Here is a 14,470-nt window from a genome sequence, read left to right on the forward strand (position 1 = left end):
TCGCGAGGACGAACGACCGTCTCCTCGGGACAGTTCCTTGGAGTAATCGTCAGCGCAATTCCCTCTGCAAATCGCCGCGAACGCGGCTGACATCGGGGAGATATCCGCGGGGTCCGAGTCGGCTGCAACCCCCTGGAGTCGCGCGGCGCACCTGGAAAATTACCGCGAGAGGCGGAACGACGCGCGCAAGGGCGCGACGCGCTCAAGGAGCAAGCGAGACGAAGAAGAAAGAAAAAAGTCGAGGAAGAAGAAAAGAGAGAAGAAGAACCGGAGGAGAAGAAGTGCTCGGGAGGATTGCCAAGGCCTCCGGTTTGCCACGTAAAGGCCGAGCGTATATATATGGGGCCCGATACGCGCCCGGAATACGGCATTCGACGTCGGCCCGCTTTACTTATCGCGGCTCCGCGCGCACGGAGTGTCAAACTGCCAAAGACAATAGCACAGGCGACTTGTAATTCCATTTTGTGGACGGCCGTGTGCGCGAGTGATATTTTTTTACTGTCGCGTGCGGAGCTTTGCACCGTTGGCTGCAGATGAAGGGATTACTGAATTGAGCAGGTCTGTGTAGTTCGATTTTTTTAATTCATATCTCGTCGGCTTTGAATAGCTTCGGTCGGAATCTAGATACATATGTAATTGTCATGGGCGAGGTTGAGAATACGTTTGCGAAGACATTCTTGTACAGTTGGAATAATTTGAATGATTAATTTGGAAAAATTTATTTGTAGAATTATAAAATATTCAATTAATTAATCAGACGAGATTTCAAATGTAAAAGATTAAGTTTATCACGAGGATAGTCCTACATACATGCATTCAGAAAAAGTATCATCTTTGCATAGAAATTCTTGTGAACGATGCCGTTAACGACAGTTTTTATTAAACCACAAGATATTATCGATCGTCGTAAGAGCAATCTTTTGATCGAACGCCCGTAATAAGAACAATTACGTTCAACTCGTGTGAACGTTCAGTTGCAAAGGCTCAGGAACGCCAGAACAGCTCTACGATAAATGTGAAAGCCACTGAATGGACAAGTAGTTTTACAAAGAGCCGAATTTTGTCATCGTAGAACCAGCTAAGAAAGAGAAAGAAAAATGGGCTTGCCGCAGACGGTTGTGGCTTTAACGAGTTTCCTCGCAGCTTTGGCAGCGAGTCACAACATTCCTGGGCATCAATTGTCGATACTCCCACCGCAGAAGCACCTGCCACCGTCGGACGCGCCAATTTTCCAGCGCGACGTGGTCGAGAGCTCTCCAAACGACGACCAAGCCGAATTCGGCTCCTGGTCTTTGCCACTGCGCGATGCCGTTGAATCGACGCCTTACGGGTCTCGCGATGCGTCATTCAAAAGGTGAGTGCAGCATTGGTTCTTTTTGAATAGCAGTTGTTTTCGATACTCTCAGACAACTTTTAAATTACATCAATTTTTTGTCTTTCGAGTTTCAGAGCATTAGTTGTATATGATTCTGTTTCTTTTTCTTTTCTTAATCGAAGCCTCAGAATAATTGTGTTGTTAAATATAGAATAAACAGGTCGCTCGCAAAGAATTCAGCGAAACTTCTTCGGTCGTTGAATGCCAATCTCCAATAAGTGCACAAACTGGTTTTTCATTGTATTATTTTTATCTCGCGTGACAAAACGACGAATACTCAGCGAGCTCTTCGCCGCTCACCCGTCAAGGCGATCGCTGTATCATCAAGCTCCAAATGATGGAACACTGTTCGTTCGTTTGGATCTTATCAAAACTCGTTCGATATACATATGAAACCAGTTTTTCATCAAACATCAGCTGCATATACGTACGGAGAGATCGCTGACCCTGTCCTTTAACGGCATTGGAGCTGGCGCTCCTCCATCGTCGCGCTGTTCTCATTTGAATTTGCCACTGAATTGTAAATCAAGTGGCTATGGGTTATCCCTTCCCGGCTATCGCGCGACCAACGGTCGCCTGAAAACGCGCTTTGCGAGCGAACGTTGCAAAAAAGGAAAAATGAATAAATAAATAAATAAATAAATAAAAACGGCGTCGACTCGCGCAAAAGTAAAAATCGTTGGCGTTGAAGCCCCGAGAGCGCGGCGCCGCTCCGCGAGGCAGTGGAGCACCGAGCGCCGCCGAGCTACGCCGGCTTCGACCACGAGTCGTTCTGGCTGGAGCAAGTCACGCTGCCGCCCGTGCGCAAGCAGACTCCGCCGCCGAACGTGGTCTGCCACGTCGACAGCGAGTCCGTCTACCGGGAGGAGCCGTTCGTTCTGCTGCCCAGGTCGCTGCCCGCGCACAAGTGCAGCCATCTCGTTTACACCGCTGCCACTCTGCGTGAGTATGCTCTTGTGGCTTGGGGCGATGGACGACGACGGAGACGGCCTGTACTGACGCGCGCGCCGTGCGCTCTCTCTCTCTCTCCCCTTGTCTTTTGCAGATCCACAGGAATTCACCGTCGTCCCCCGTGACCACGAGTACGACATCGTCAACGGTGAGTAGACTTACGCCCGCTTGGCGAGGCGAACGAACGAGCTGTAGAAATCGATCGTTTCGGAAGCGGAGAAAAGTAGATCGGCTTGACTCGAGTCGTTCGGCGGTTTTCGCGCTACGCGCCATATTTAAAAATTTGTCGTCGTCGAGCAGGTGGCTACATCGCGGCAGTCGGTCAGCGTCGTCGCGACCCCGCGCTTCGGGTGTTGATCTCGGTAACGTCGCCGGATCACGGCCGTCTGTTCCGCGAGATCCTGACCGAGGCAGACGAACGCTTGCCGGCGTTCGCCGACTCGCTGCTGGATTTCATCGAGGAGCACGATTTCGACGGCGCGGAAATTGACTGGGAGAGCGCCACCGCGACTTCGCTCACGAAGATCCTGCGCCAGCTGCGAGCGCCGTTCCGCGAGCGCGGCTTCGCGTTGGCCGTCGCCGTGCGCCCCGAGCAATTGGTCGACGCCCAGCTGGCCGAGCTCGCCGACCTGCTGGTGCTCCGGGCCTGGCATTCGAGAAGAGTCGCCGAGGTGGTCCAGAGTCCAGCGCCTCTGAATTTCGTGACGAGTTTCGTCGACGGTTTGATCAGGCGGGGAGTACCGCCGAACAAAATCGTCGTTGGCTTTCCGTTCTTCGGGTGGTCGTACAGGCTGGCTTCGAAGGACAACGAGGCGTCCACGCTCGCTGACGGCTTCGGCGTCGATGGGCCTTACACCAAGCACAGGGGACAGCTTGCTTACTACGAGGTATAGTTCGGAAAGTCTTGCATTGTCGAGCGACGCGCGAAAGAAGGCGCGCGCTGAAGTACGCCTTGGGTCGTAGATCTGCGAAAAGCTGGAGGACCCGTGGCAGTACAGGAGGCACGAGTTCAACGGATCTTACATCATTCTCGGCGACCAGTGGATCGGCTACGACGATCCTCTGTCGGCCAGGCTCAAAGCTGCTTACGTCAAGTCCGCCAATCTCGGCGGAGTTTCGCTGTTCTCCTTGGACTTGGACGATTTCCAGGTAAACCAACTTTTCATTGCTGACGAGAAAACTGATGCGGTTAAGCCTCTAATTCTCGATGTGCGCGCGTCGAAAGGGCATCTGCGGCGACGAGTGGCCAATGCTCAACGCAGTGCTGAAAACGCTTGGAGTCTACGACGAGCCCGACGAGAAGTGCCCGAGAGCCGGATTATACAGCGACCCGGACAACTGTTCCGGTTTTCTGTCCTGCTTCAACGGTAAGCGCACGTCGCTGACAAATTGAATTTGCGCTTATCTCGGCTGCATCGATCAATTCTTCGAACCGCCTTCTCTACCATTCATGGTATACACCGAGCGATAATTAATTTTGCTTGCCGTCGCGGGCCGCCGTGATTCACTCGATCGGTTGATTTATTTTCCTCTAGCTCGCGGAGACGCGCGACATTTTATTGCCACGATCGGACGGAAAAAAAAAATTATCGGCCAAATTAGCGCGTCGCTCGGTGTCGACAGAGCCGAAAGAAGAAAAGAGGGAAACGAGTGCGAATATTTCCACAGGTCATCTCCATCGCGGCCACTGCGGCATCGGTCGCTTCTACGACCGAGTCCGCGGTCGTTGCGTGCCGGCCAGTCCGGAGATCTGCGACCCGGGCCACAGCGATCGCTGGTCGAACGTGAACGAGAATCTCGAGCGGCTGCGCCAGAGTCATCGCCTCGAGAAGCTGGAGATCGCCGACAAAGCCGACTCGCCCAAAGTGGTTTGCTACATGACGTCCTGGGCAATGTATCGCAAGGGCGAGGGCAAATTCGTGCCCGAGCACCTGGACGCGAGGCTGTGCACGGACGTGGTTTACGCGTTCGCCGGATTGAATCCCGACACGCTGAGCGTGCACTCGTTCGACCCTTGGGCCGACATCGAGAACAGTGAGTGCGCCCTTGTCCGACGACTCGCCCAAAGATAACATTACAGGTCGACGCCCGTCTTTCGTGCAGATCTTTACCAGCGCGTGACGTCCATCGCCGGGCCGAGGGTCCTGCTGGCGCTGGGCGGTTGGACGGACAGCGCCGGCGACAAATACTCGCGCCTGGTCAGCAGCGCAGCGTCGCGCCGGAAGTTCGTCGCCTCGACCGTGCACTTCCTGCGCAAGCACGACTTCCAGGGCCTGTCGCTCGAGTGGAATTACCCGGGCTGCTGGCAGAGCCAGTGCCGACGCGGGCCAGCCAGCGACAAGCCGAATTTCACGAGGCTGCTGGCCGAGCTGCGTCGCGAGTTCGACCAACAGCAGCCCAAACTGTCCCTGGCGGTGGCGCTGTCCGGCTACAAGGAGGTCATCGACAAAGGGTACGACGTCGCGGAGATATCGAGGCTCGTCAACTTCATGACCGTGATGAGCTACGATTACCACGGCGCCTGGGAGTCGCACACCTCGCACTTGGCTCCGCTGTTCGCCATCCCGGGGGACAGCAGCCCCTACTACAACCTCGTGAGTGAGCGAGACGAGCCGCGAGCGGCGGCCAGCGTTGGCGCGCCGACCACTACTGATCTTCCCGTACCCTCTTGTTGTCGCGGTTAGAACTTCACCCTGAACTACTTGGTCCGCCTCGGCGCCGAGCGCTCCAAGCTCGTCGTGGACGTGCCGATGTACGGCCAGAGCTACAAGCTCGCCTCGGCGGATCGCCACGCGCTCGGCGACCCAGCCGCCGGTCCGGGACGAGCCGGCGAGTACACGAGGCAGCCCGGCATGCTCGCCTACCACGAGATCTGTGAGAGGATCGAGAAGGAAGGCTGGCAAGAAGAGCTCGGTGAGCGAGCCCCTGTCCGAGGACGGCAGTGCCGTTGACCAACGATCAATCAACGAAACGTCCGTGTTGCGCAGGTCCGAGTGCCCATCGCGACGACCAGTTCGTCAGCTTCGACAACGCCAAGAGCATCGCCTACAAGGGCCAGTACATACTGAGCAACGGCTTCGCCGGCGCGGCAGCCTGGACGGTCGACCTCGACGACTTTACCAACCGCTGCTGTCAGGAGCCGTTCCCGCTGTTGCGCAGCATCAATCGCGCCTTGGGTAACGCCTTGCCGAGCACATCGCCCGATCGCAAACTCACGCCCGCTCCACGCAGGCCGACTGCTGACGCCGGCGCCCTCGCGCAAGGACTGCGACAAGCCGGACCAGCCGATCACGCCCGCGCCGCCGACGATGACGCCCCATCCGGACGGCGCCGACGGGCACCCGGCGCCATCGAGCAGCAGGCCGACGACCCCGACGACGACCTGGCCGACGTGGACCGAGCCCGCGACTTCGCGGCCACCGACGACCTGGTGGACCCAGCGACCGACTGCCGCGATCACCTGGTGGCCCACGAGCAGCTCCGCGACCACGAGCGCGAGCCCACGGCCCACCACGCCAGCGCCGTCGACGGGCTCGCTCGCCGGTACGCCCTGCCAGTCGGGCGACCACGAGCCGGACCCGTCCAACTGCGGCACCTACTATCGCTGCGTCCTCGGCGAGTTCAGGCGCGAGCACTGCGCGCCTGGCTTGCATTGGGACGCCGCCAGGAGACTCTGCGACTGGCCGACCGCCGCCAAGTGCCGGAAGAATCCCGCCGGTAAGCGCGCGGTTGCCTGCGTCATTACCCATTGTCTCGACAGCTTTTACGAAACGACTCACAGGCAGAGACAGAGAGAGAAAGAGAGAGAGAGAGAGAGAGAGAGAGAGAGAGAGAGAGAGAGAGAGAGAGAGAGAGAGAGAGAGAGAGAGAGAGAGAGAGAGGCTGTAAAAGGCGACGATGCGCGATTAATGCAATCGATTATACAGCGGATCGACTCGCGCAGATAAATTAAAGGATGCGGTGGCGAGCACAAAGAGATCACGTAACGCGCGTATGTGTAGCAGGCGAGCGCACCGCGACGGGAGAGGAGAGTGACAAATTGACGAGCGATGCGCCGCGTTAGCGATGATACACCTACGCGCGAGTGCCGCGGCTCGCGGGAAGACGAGTCGCGCGCTGATCGTCGCCCAGTCGACGTCGTCACCATGGTCCTCAAACTCGCTCTCGCTTGCGCGGCGATTGTCGCTCTGGCTGCCGTCGCGGCCGACCACGCCGGGACTTGCACGAACAACTGCCGTGGCAAGAGCAAAGGTAACGTGGCTTTTAGTCCTTAACTGTCCATCTCTCGCACTCCGTCCGATCGTCAAATGGATTGGCGGAAGCCTGCTCTGCCAAACTTGTCGCGCGTCGCGACTTGGTTGCGCATTTCTCGGCAAGCCATTCTCGAAGATGAGATTTTCCTCGATTAAAGAAAATAGCTCTTAGAATTAAAAGAACGCATCTCGTTGAAAAACAATGGGTTTCATTCTAAGCACATTTCCTTTTAAAGGCGGTGCAATTGGGAAATTTTTGTTACTGCATTCCCGTCTCTGTATATTTTATTTATGCATAAGAACGAGTGAATTGCAATTTTTAAAATAGCAAGAACTCCTGTCGTGTCAGTGGTGAATGCATCATTGATAAATGTCAATGGCTCGATGACAATTTGATCAGGGTTCAGCCTGGCTGACCGATTAACGATCTCTTAAAAACGCTGGCTAGAAAAAAACTCTTTCTTCTCCATTTATTAAAAAAAAAACGAATTATCAACACCGTTGGATACTTGGAAAAGTTCAGGCTTATTAAACGTACATTGCTCACCTGCCGGAGCGCATGAAAGTTCAACAATCGTTATAAGTGCTTCAACGTGTTTTTCCTAAAAAAAGGAAAAATTAAGCGTCGTTACCGGTGCAGCACGTCTCTTTTATTGGCTCGTTATCTTGCTTTTTCTCCGAGGCGCTAGACGCGGTACTACGAACTTTATTACAGGAAAAAGGAATGCCTCACGTGTGATAAAGTTGATGATGATTAACCACTCGGAGTAGTGCGTTTCTTTTCGCCGCTTGCGGTTGAACAAATAACTGGCCGAGTAAAAGTTCTTTTCAATCGCTTTAGCTTGTTACTGATTTTAAGATGCGTTCAAAAGTACGGCGTTGCATCTCTACGGCACTGCTGCATTTACGATGGATCAATTTATGACCGATAATTTTGGTGTACGCTGGTGACCTGGTTTCATTGAGGTAAGGTTGCGTGAGTAAGTTAGAGTATGCAGCGAACGAAATAATAGATTTGTGAGCAAAAATGTCATTTCAGAATGCAGATGGCATTTCGAACGGTTTAATTATCCGACGTACATTGCTCCTTATTAATATGTATGAAGTATTGAAAACGAGACGGTTGAAAAGGTTTAATGTAATTATACGCGCTATTGAGTCGCGCTCAACGCATGCGAGCTCAGCATTAATAATTGTCGCCAATTTGCAGCGCCTAATGTCATTGATGCGCGTTCGCGAATGTCGCAATCCAATGAGGTCGACTTAACGCTCGGATTTACAGCGACGACGACGACGACGACGACGACGACGACAAGGCGACCAATTGCCACGACGACGCAGTCGTCGCACGTGATCCGGCCGGAAGCGCGAGACTGCGAGCACGGCCAGTACTACGCGCTGCCGGATTCGTGCACGGCCTTCCTCATCTGCGTGAACAGCAAACTGGTGCGCCAGCAGTGCGGCCCCGGGCTCAACTGGAACGTCGCGAAGAGCATGTGCGACTGGGCGTTCAAGGCCCCCTGCGACGAGAAGAAGAAGAAGAAGGTGAAGCCCGGCGGCGTCGCGCAGGAATTCAAGCAGAACGAGGTTTCTGACGCGGATCCGCTTAGCTTTACCCGCGGCTGCAAAGAACAACTGCCGAAATCCAGGCTTTTCCTTGTCCAGATGCCCTGCAATTCCGGGGAGTACCAGGCGGTGCCCGGCGACTGCCAAAGTTACTACGCGTGTCTGTGGGGCAAGTACGAGCGGTTCCAGTGCGCGCCAGGACTGCACTTCAGCGCCCAGAGCCGCATCTGCGACTGGCCCGTTCGCGCCAAGTGCACCGACGACGCCAGCAACGACCTGGACGAGATACCGCTCGATCCCGTCGAGCCCGAGCAGGCGACTCAGGCAGCCTGGAAGCCACCGTCGGCCCAGCCGACCACCACCCCGTTGCCGTCCGCGGAGATCGACCCCGATGCCGTGTCTCCGCTATCGGGGCACTTCAAGGTACGCGACGGAGTCCCGGCTCTGCCCGGCTCATCCCCGGTTCGAGCTCTAATCGCGATCGCATCGTTTAGATCGTGTGCTACTTCACCAACTGGGCCTGGTACCGTCGCGGCGTCGGCCGCTACCTGCCCGAGCACATCGATCACACGCTCTGCACGCACATCGTCTACGGCTTCGCCGTCCTCGACTACTCCAATCTCGTGATCAAGGCTCACGACTCGTGGGCCGACTTCGACAACCGTAAGTCAGCTCGGCTCGCTTGCTCGCTTGCTCGCTTCGCCCCGATGACCGAGCGAATTGACCCTCAGGCTTCTACGAGCGGGTGGTCGCTTACAAACGGCGCGGTCTCAAGGTGAGCCTCGCCCTCGGCGGCTGGAACGACTCGCAAGGCGACAAGTACAGCCGCCTGGTGAACGATCCCGCGGCCAGGCGGCGATTCGTCGAGCACGCGCTGCAGTTCATCGAGAAGTACGGCTTCGACGGGCTCGACCTCGACTGGGAGTATCCGGTCTGCTGGCAGACCGACTGCGGCAAGGGCCCGGCCTCCGACAAGCAGGCCTTCACCGCCTGGGTGCGCGAGCTCAGCGCCGAGTTCCGTCCGCGGGGGCTGCTCCTGTCGACGGCGGTGTCGCCCAGCAAGAAGATCATCGACGCGGGCTACGACGTGCCCGAGCTGGCCAAGCACTTCGACTGGATCGCCGTGATGACCTACGACTACCACGGCCAGTGGGACAAGCGCACCGGCCACGTGGCCCCCATGTACTACCACGAGGAGGACGAGTTCTACTACTTCAACGCCAACTACACGATCAATTATTGGATCGCCAAGGGCGCGCCGCCGAGAAGTATAGTCATGGGTGCGTCGAGAAGCCGCGCGGGACCGACCATCGACCAGCAGGACCGAGCGCGCTCACCTCTCGAAATCGCTTTCCCACAGGAATGCCGCTGTACGGCCAAGCGTTCACGCTGAACGACCCGAGCAGAGGAGCCGGACTGAACAGCCCCGCGAGCGCCGGGAGCGCCGGCGAGTTCACCAGGGCGGCTGGCTTCCTGGCTTACTACGAGATCTGCGACCGGGTGCGCAACAAGGGATGGACCCTCGTGCAAGATCCGCAGCGTCGCATGGGCCCCTACGCCTACAAGGGCAACCAGTGGGTCGGCTTCGACGACGCCGACATGATCCGGCAGAAGGCCCAGTACGTGCGGGACATGGGTCTCGGCGGCGGCATGGTCTGGGCGCTCGACCTCGACGACTTCCGCGGCAGATGCGGCGAGGGCGCGCACCCGCTGATGCGCAGCCTGCAGCAGGTCCTCGCCGAGCCGCCCAATCGCCACGACAGACGTGAGTGTGACAGCAGCGCCCTCCGCGAGTTACGTTCGCGCTGATCGTTCGGCAATTGGTTTTCGACAGCGATCAAGCCGCCGGCGCATGGTGAGCAGCTCGAGTGGCAGTCGCCGTCGAAGCCGCCAAAGCCGCCGAAGCCGTCGAAGGTCGAGCAGATGAGCTCACCCGCGGCCGAGGACGAGTACAAGGTCGTCTGTTACTTCACCAATTGGGCCTGGTACAGGCAAGGCCACGGCAAATTCCTGCCCGAGGATATCGACGCTGATCTCTGCTCGCACATCGTCTATGGATTCGCTGTGCTCAACGGCGACAGCGGCACCATCAGCAGTCACGATTCCTGGGCCGACATCGATAACAGTCCGTACTTCCTTTTGGATTTCGACGGACGCGCGCTGCTCGCGGACGGCTAACGCGTCGACGCTCTTTTTCCAGAATTCTACGAGAGAGTAGTGGCTTACAAGAAGAAGGGAAAGAAAGTGCTAATAGCCATCGGCGGTTGGAACGACTCGGCAGGCGACAAGTATAGCCGCCTGGTGAACAATCCGGCGGCGAGAAGAAAGTTCATCGCCAACGTCGTTCTGTTCATCGAGAAGTACGGCTTCGACGGGCTCGACCTCGACTGGGAGTATCCGGTTTGCTGGCAGGTGGACTGCCGCAAGGGTCCGAAATCCGACAGGCAGGGCTTCACCGCTTGGGTGCAAGAGTTGAGCGCCGAGTTCCGCCCGCGCGGGTTGCTCTTGTCGTCGGCAGTGTCGCCGAACCACAAGGTCGTCACCGAGGGTTACGACGTGCCCGTGCTCGCCAAGCTCTTCGACTGGATCGCCGTTATGAGCTACGACTACCACGGCCAGTGGGACAAGAAGACCGGACACAACGCGCCCTTCTACGCGAGACCGGACGACTGGGACAAGACTTTCAACGCCGTAAGTCGTTCGATAGCGGCTTCGTCGGAATCCTCACCTACGCGTTCATTTCACGCAATTGGTTCTTTCAGAACTACTCGATTCACTTCTGGATAGACCAAGGCGCACCACCCAAGAAGCTCGTGATGGGAATGCCGCTCTACGGTCAAAGTTTCTCCCTGGCCGAAAGGGGCGAGCACGGTCTCAACTCACCGACTTACGGTGGCGGTGAGGCTGGCGAGGACACCCGCGCGCGTGGTTTCTTGTCGTATTACGAGGTATCTAAATCTTCCCGCAAGCTTGAATATTACAACGCCCTACAACGCTGGCGTCTCTGCTCGCAGATCTGCCAGAGAACACTGACCAGAGGCTGGACAGTTGTGCAAGATCCAAAGAGGCGTATCGGACCGTACGCCTATCAAGGCGATCAGTGGGTGAGTTTCGACGACGCCCAACAATTGAGACTCAAGTCCGAGTACATCAAGACTTTGGGACTCGGCGGTGGCATGATCTGGGCACTCGATCTCGACGACTTCAAGAACGTTTGCGGCTGTGAACCTTACCCCCTTCTGCGCACCATCAATCGCGTGCTCAGGAACTATCCGGCTGGGCCTACGTGCCAGGTTACGAGTAAGCGTCGTCTTCTTTATCGCTCGCTGAACCGCCGTCTTGTGACGTTCGGTTGCCTTCGTAGGCTCGGCAGTAATAGAGTCGGAACCAGACCCATGGATGCCGACAACCGCGAAACCGTCGACAAGCTGGACATGGTCACCGCCGTCAACGACGACCACGTGGTGGACGTCGACGACTGACATTCCCGTCGAAATAGCCACCGAAGATGAAGACGCAGTGGAAGTCGAAGCTGGTGGTACACCACCGCCACATGTTCCACCGCAAGCTAGCTGTCGCGACAGACTTTTCATCGCACACAAGAGAGACTGTCGCAAATACTATCTTTGCAACTTTGGACAACTCACCGAGCAAACCTGTCCAAATGGTCTGCACTGGCACAACGATCACTGCGACTGGCCTGAAAATTCTAAGTGTAAGGCTCGTTACAACGAGCTTCACGTGACGACGTGAGTATTCTCTCTGCACCGGTGCGAACTCAAAACGAACTTTATATAGTTTAACGCTTTCGCCTTTTCAGATCTCAAAGATTGAAGGAAGATGCATTGATCGACGGACGTAAGCTCATTTGTTATTTCACAAGCTGGGCATCGGAGAGACACGGTTCGGGTAAATTCCTACCGGAAGACATCGATCCAAATCTCTGCACGCACGTCATCTACAGCTTCGCTTCTCTCGATCCCGAGAGTTTGAGCATCAAGTCTCGCGATCGTAGCACTGACATCGACGATCATTTCTACAGCAGAGTGTCAGCTTTGAGGGAGAAAGGCGTGAAAGTGTTGCTTGGTCTTGGTGGTTGGAGAGACTCAACTGGCGACAAATACAGTAGGATGGTGAACAATCCCAAAGCGAGAGCCAAGTTCGTCCGCGATGCTGCAAGGTTCGTCGAGAAGTACGGTTTCTCGGGCATGGATATCGACTGGGATTATCCAGTTTGCTGGCAGGTTCGTAGTTTACTGCATCTCTAGCAAAGCGTAGAATCCACGCCTAATTCAAAATGAGTGATCGTGCGCGTGTGTCTTTCAGGGTGACTGTGCTAAAGGTCCGCTCTCCGACAAGAAATCTTTCTCTGCGTTGGTTCGCCAATTGAGCTTGGAATTCCGTCCACGAGAACTGTTGCTTTCGGCTTCGGTCTCGCCGAACAAGCAGATAATCGACAACGCTTACGACGTGCCCACGTTGGTCAATTACCTCGACTGGTTGGGTGTGATGAGCTACGATTATCATGGACAGTGGGAGAAGAAGACTGGTCCGATTGCACCGTTGTATTTCCACGCGGGCGACGAGTTCGATCAGTTCAATGTCAACAATACTATGCACTATTGGATAGGCAAGGGCGTACCATCCAGGAAACTCGTTATGGGCGTGCCGTTCTATGGACAAAGTTTTACCCTTGAAAGTCGAGAGCACAATGGATGGCAGTCGACGAGTTCCAAACCTGGCAAGCCTAGCGACTTTACTAGGGCTGCTGGATTTATGTCGTTTTACGAGGTAATGCAGTGCACTTTCCAAGATTAAATTAACGTCATGTAAATATTCTATTAATACTATTTGATTTCAGATCTGCAAGAACGCTAATAAAAACGACTGGTCGGTAATGAAAGATCCAGACGGCAGGATTGGCGCTTACGCAACTTACGGCGATCAGTGGGTCGCTTACGAAGACGTGTCCGATATCGCTAGAAAGGTTCGTATGAATCAAATGAATTGCATCGAAGATAGTCTCATTTGTCGAGTTCAATTGTTTTGCAATGAAGACGGGAACGTTTGTTATGCCCGCGCTGTGCGATTAATTAATTAAGAAAACAGCGATTCCGCAGCGATTACCGCGCGAGAATTTGCAAGTCGGACGATTGCGATTAATCGTCGAATAGATGAATGACGAACGATAGGCCGGATTTACTTGAAACGTTAATGATAATTTCTACATTTCACAGGCGGCGTACATAAGAGAACTTGACCTGGCTGGTGGTATGATTTGGGCTCTCGATCTCGACGACTTCAACAACGTTTGCGGTTGCGGCAAGTATCCGCTATTGACTGCCTTCAATCGTGCACTGCGGAACGAGCGCCAGCTACAAGATTGCACGTAGACTATAATTCTTGCGGGTGTCACGAGCTTAACCCTTGCTGGATCAATGGCGAGAGATTGATAAACGGAATAAAAAAGGAAATGCCTTGTTCGAATGGAAAACAATACATCTTTTTTATGTACTGCGTGTCAACTCTTTTATAAAACATTGATTGCACGAGGGTTGAGATCATTCTCTTCCTTGCATCAAATGAGTAAATCAACGATGCGAGGAAGATTGTGATTTAGAATTAAGGATTTTATTTTAGTGCTAATAATAATTGGTATGTATTTTTAAGAAAGTCTAATTAAAAAATCTTCGAGACTTTTTTTAGTAAATGGTTATTCTTTTAATTTCGAAATTTTCTAATGGAAGCAACGACTATTTTATCAGTTTTTTATACTGTATTTTTTCAGACGTTTTTACAATAGTAATAGTATGCGTTACTTGCATGCCATAAACAAACAAACAAAAAAGATTTTTCTATATATTTTTTATTAGGATATATTACATTTTGTAAGCTCTAATCGACTTTCTTAATCTTAATACGAAGCATCTCTTGTAAATTTTTAAACAAATACTTATCAATAAATGAATGTTTTAGTTGCTTCTACAAAAGTTTCTGTCTATCCCTATTCCGGTGATGTTTCAAACACAACTATGCTTATCTCGTTAGAAATAATTTACTGACGGCTAATTAGAGAACAAATACACCAGTGTATTTCAAAGTGATTATACTTGAACACTACCTCACATTGGGCTCATTGTAAAGAGTGATCAGTCAGTAATTCGCTGGTAGAAATAAAAATAAAAACAAACAATTAATTGCGATTTAAAAGCGACATTAATCTATATTATTTACGGTATCTCTATCAAAGGCTCGACTGTTCACGATAATGACACTCGCGAGGATGGTGATAAGTCGAGGAAGTAATTTCATAACATTGCTGACA

The 14,470-nt window shown here is 53.9% G+C and overlaps 1 protein-coding gene across 1 annotated transcript; it reads left to right on the plus strand.

The window, feature by feature from the left end:
• Positions 1–1,097: 1,097 nt before the first annotated feature.
• Positions 1,098–14,113, plus strand: LOC131664668 (probable chitinase 10). The gene is made up of 25 exons (XM_058935969.1): positions 1,098–1,354; positions 2,067–2,317; positions 2,421–2,474; positions 2,627–3,213; positions 3,290–3,475; positions 3,552–3,693; positions 3,995–4,360; positions 4,430–4,920; positions 5,011–5,239; positions 5,314–5,502; positions 5,558–6,043; positions 6,458–6,577; positions 7,862–8,568; positions 8,640–8,808; positions 8,877–9,425; positions 9,506–9,910; positions 9,980–10,270; positions 10,346–10,836; positions 10,908–11,093; positions 11,160–11,445; positions 11,510–11,894; positions 11,966–12,389; positions 12,472–12,936; positions 13,007–13,132; positions 13,383–14,113. The coding sequence occupies exons 1-25, from the start codon at positions 1,098–1,100 to the stop codon at positions 13,536–13,538; spliced, it is 7,998 nt and encodes a 2,665-aa protein (XP_058791952.1). The 3' UTR covers positions 13,539–14,113.
• Positions 14,114–14,470: the final 357 nt, after the last annotated feature.

The sequence above is a fragment of the Phymastichus coffea genome, unplaced genomic scaffold, assembly GCF_024137745.1.
Source record: "Phymastichus coffea isolate CEN01 unplaced genomic scaffold, Cenicafe_Pcof_1.1 PCOF00044, whole genome shotgun sequence".
Lineage (NCBI taxonomy): Eukaryota > Metazoa > Arthropoda > Insecta > Hymenoptera > Eulophidae > Phymastichus > Phymastichus coffea.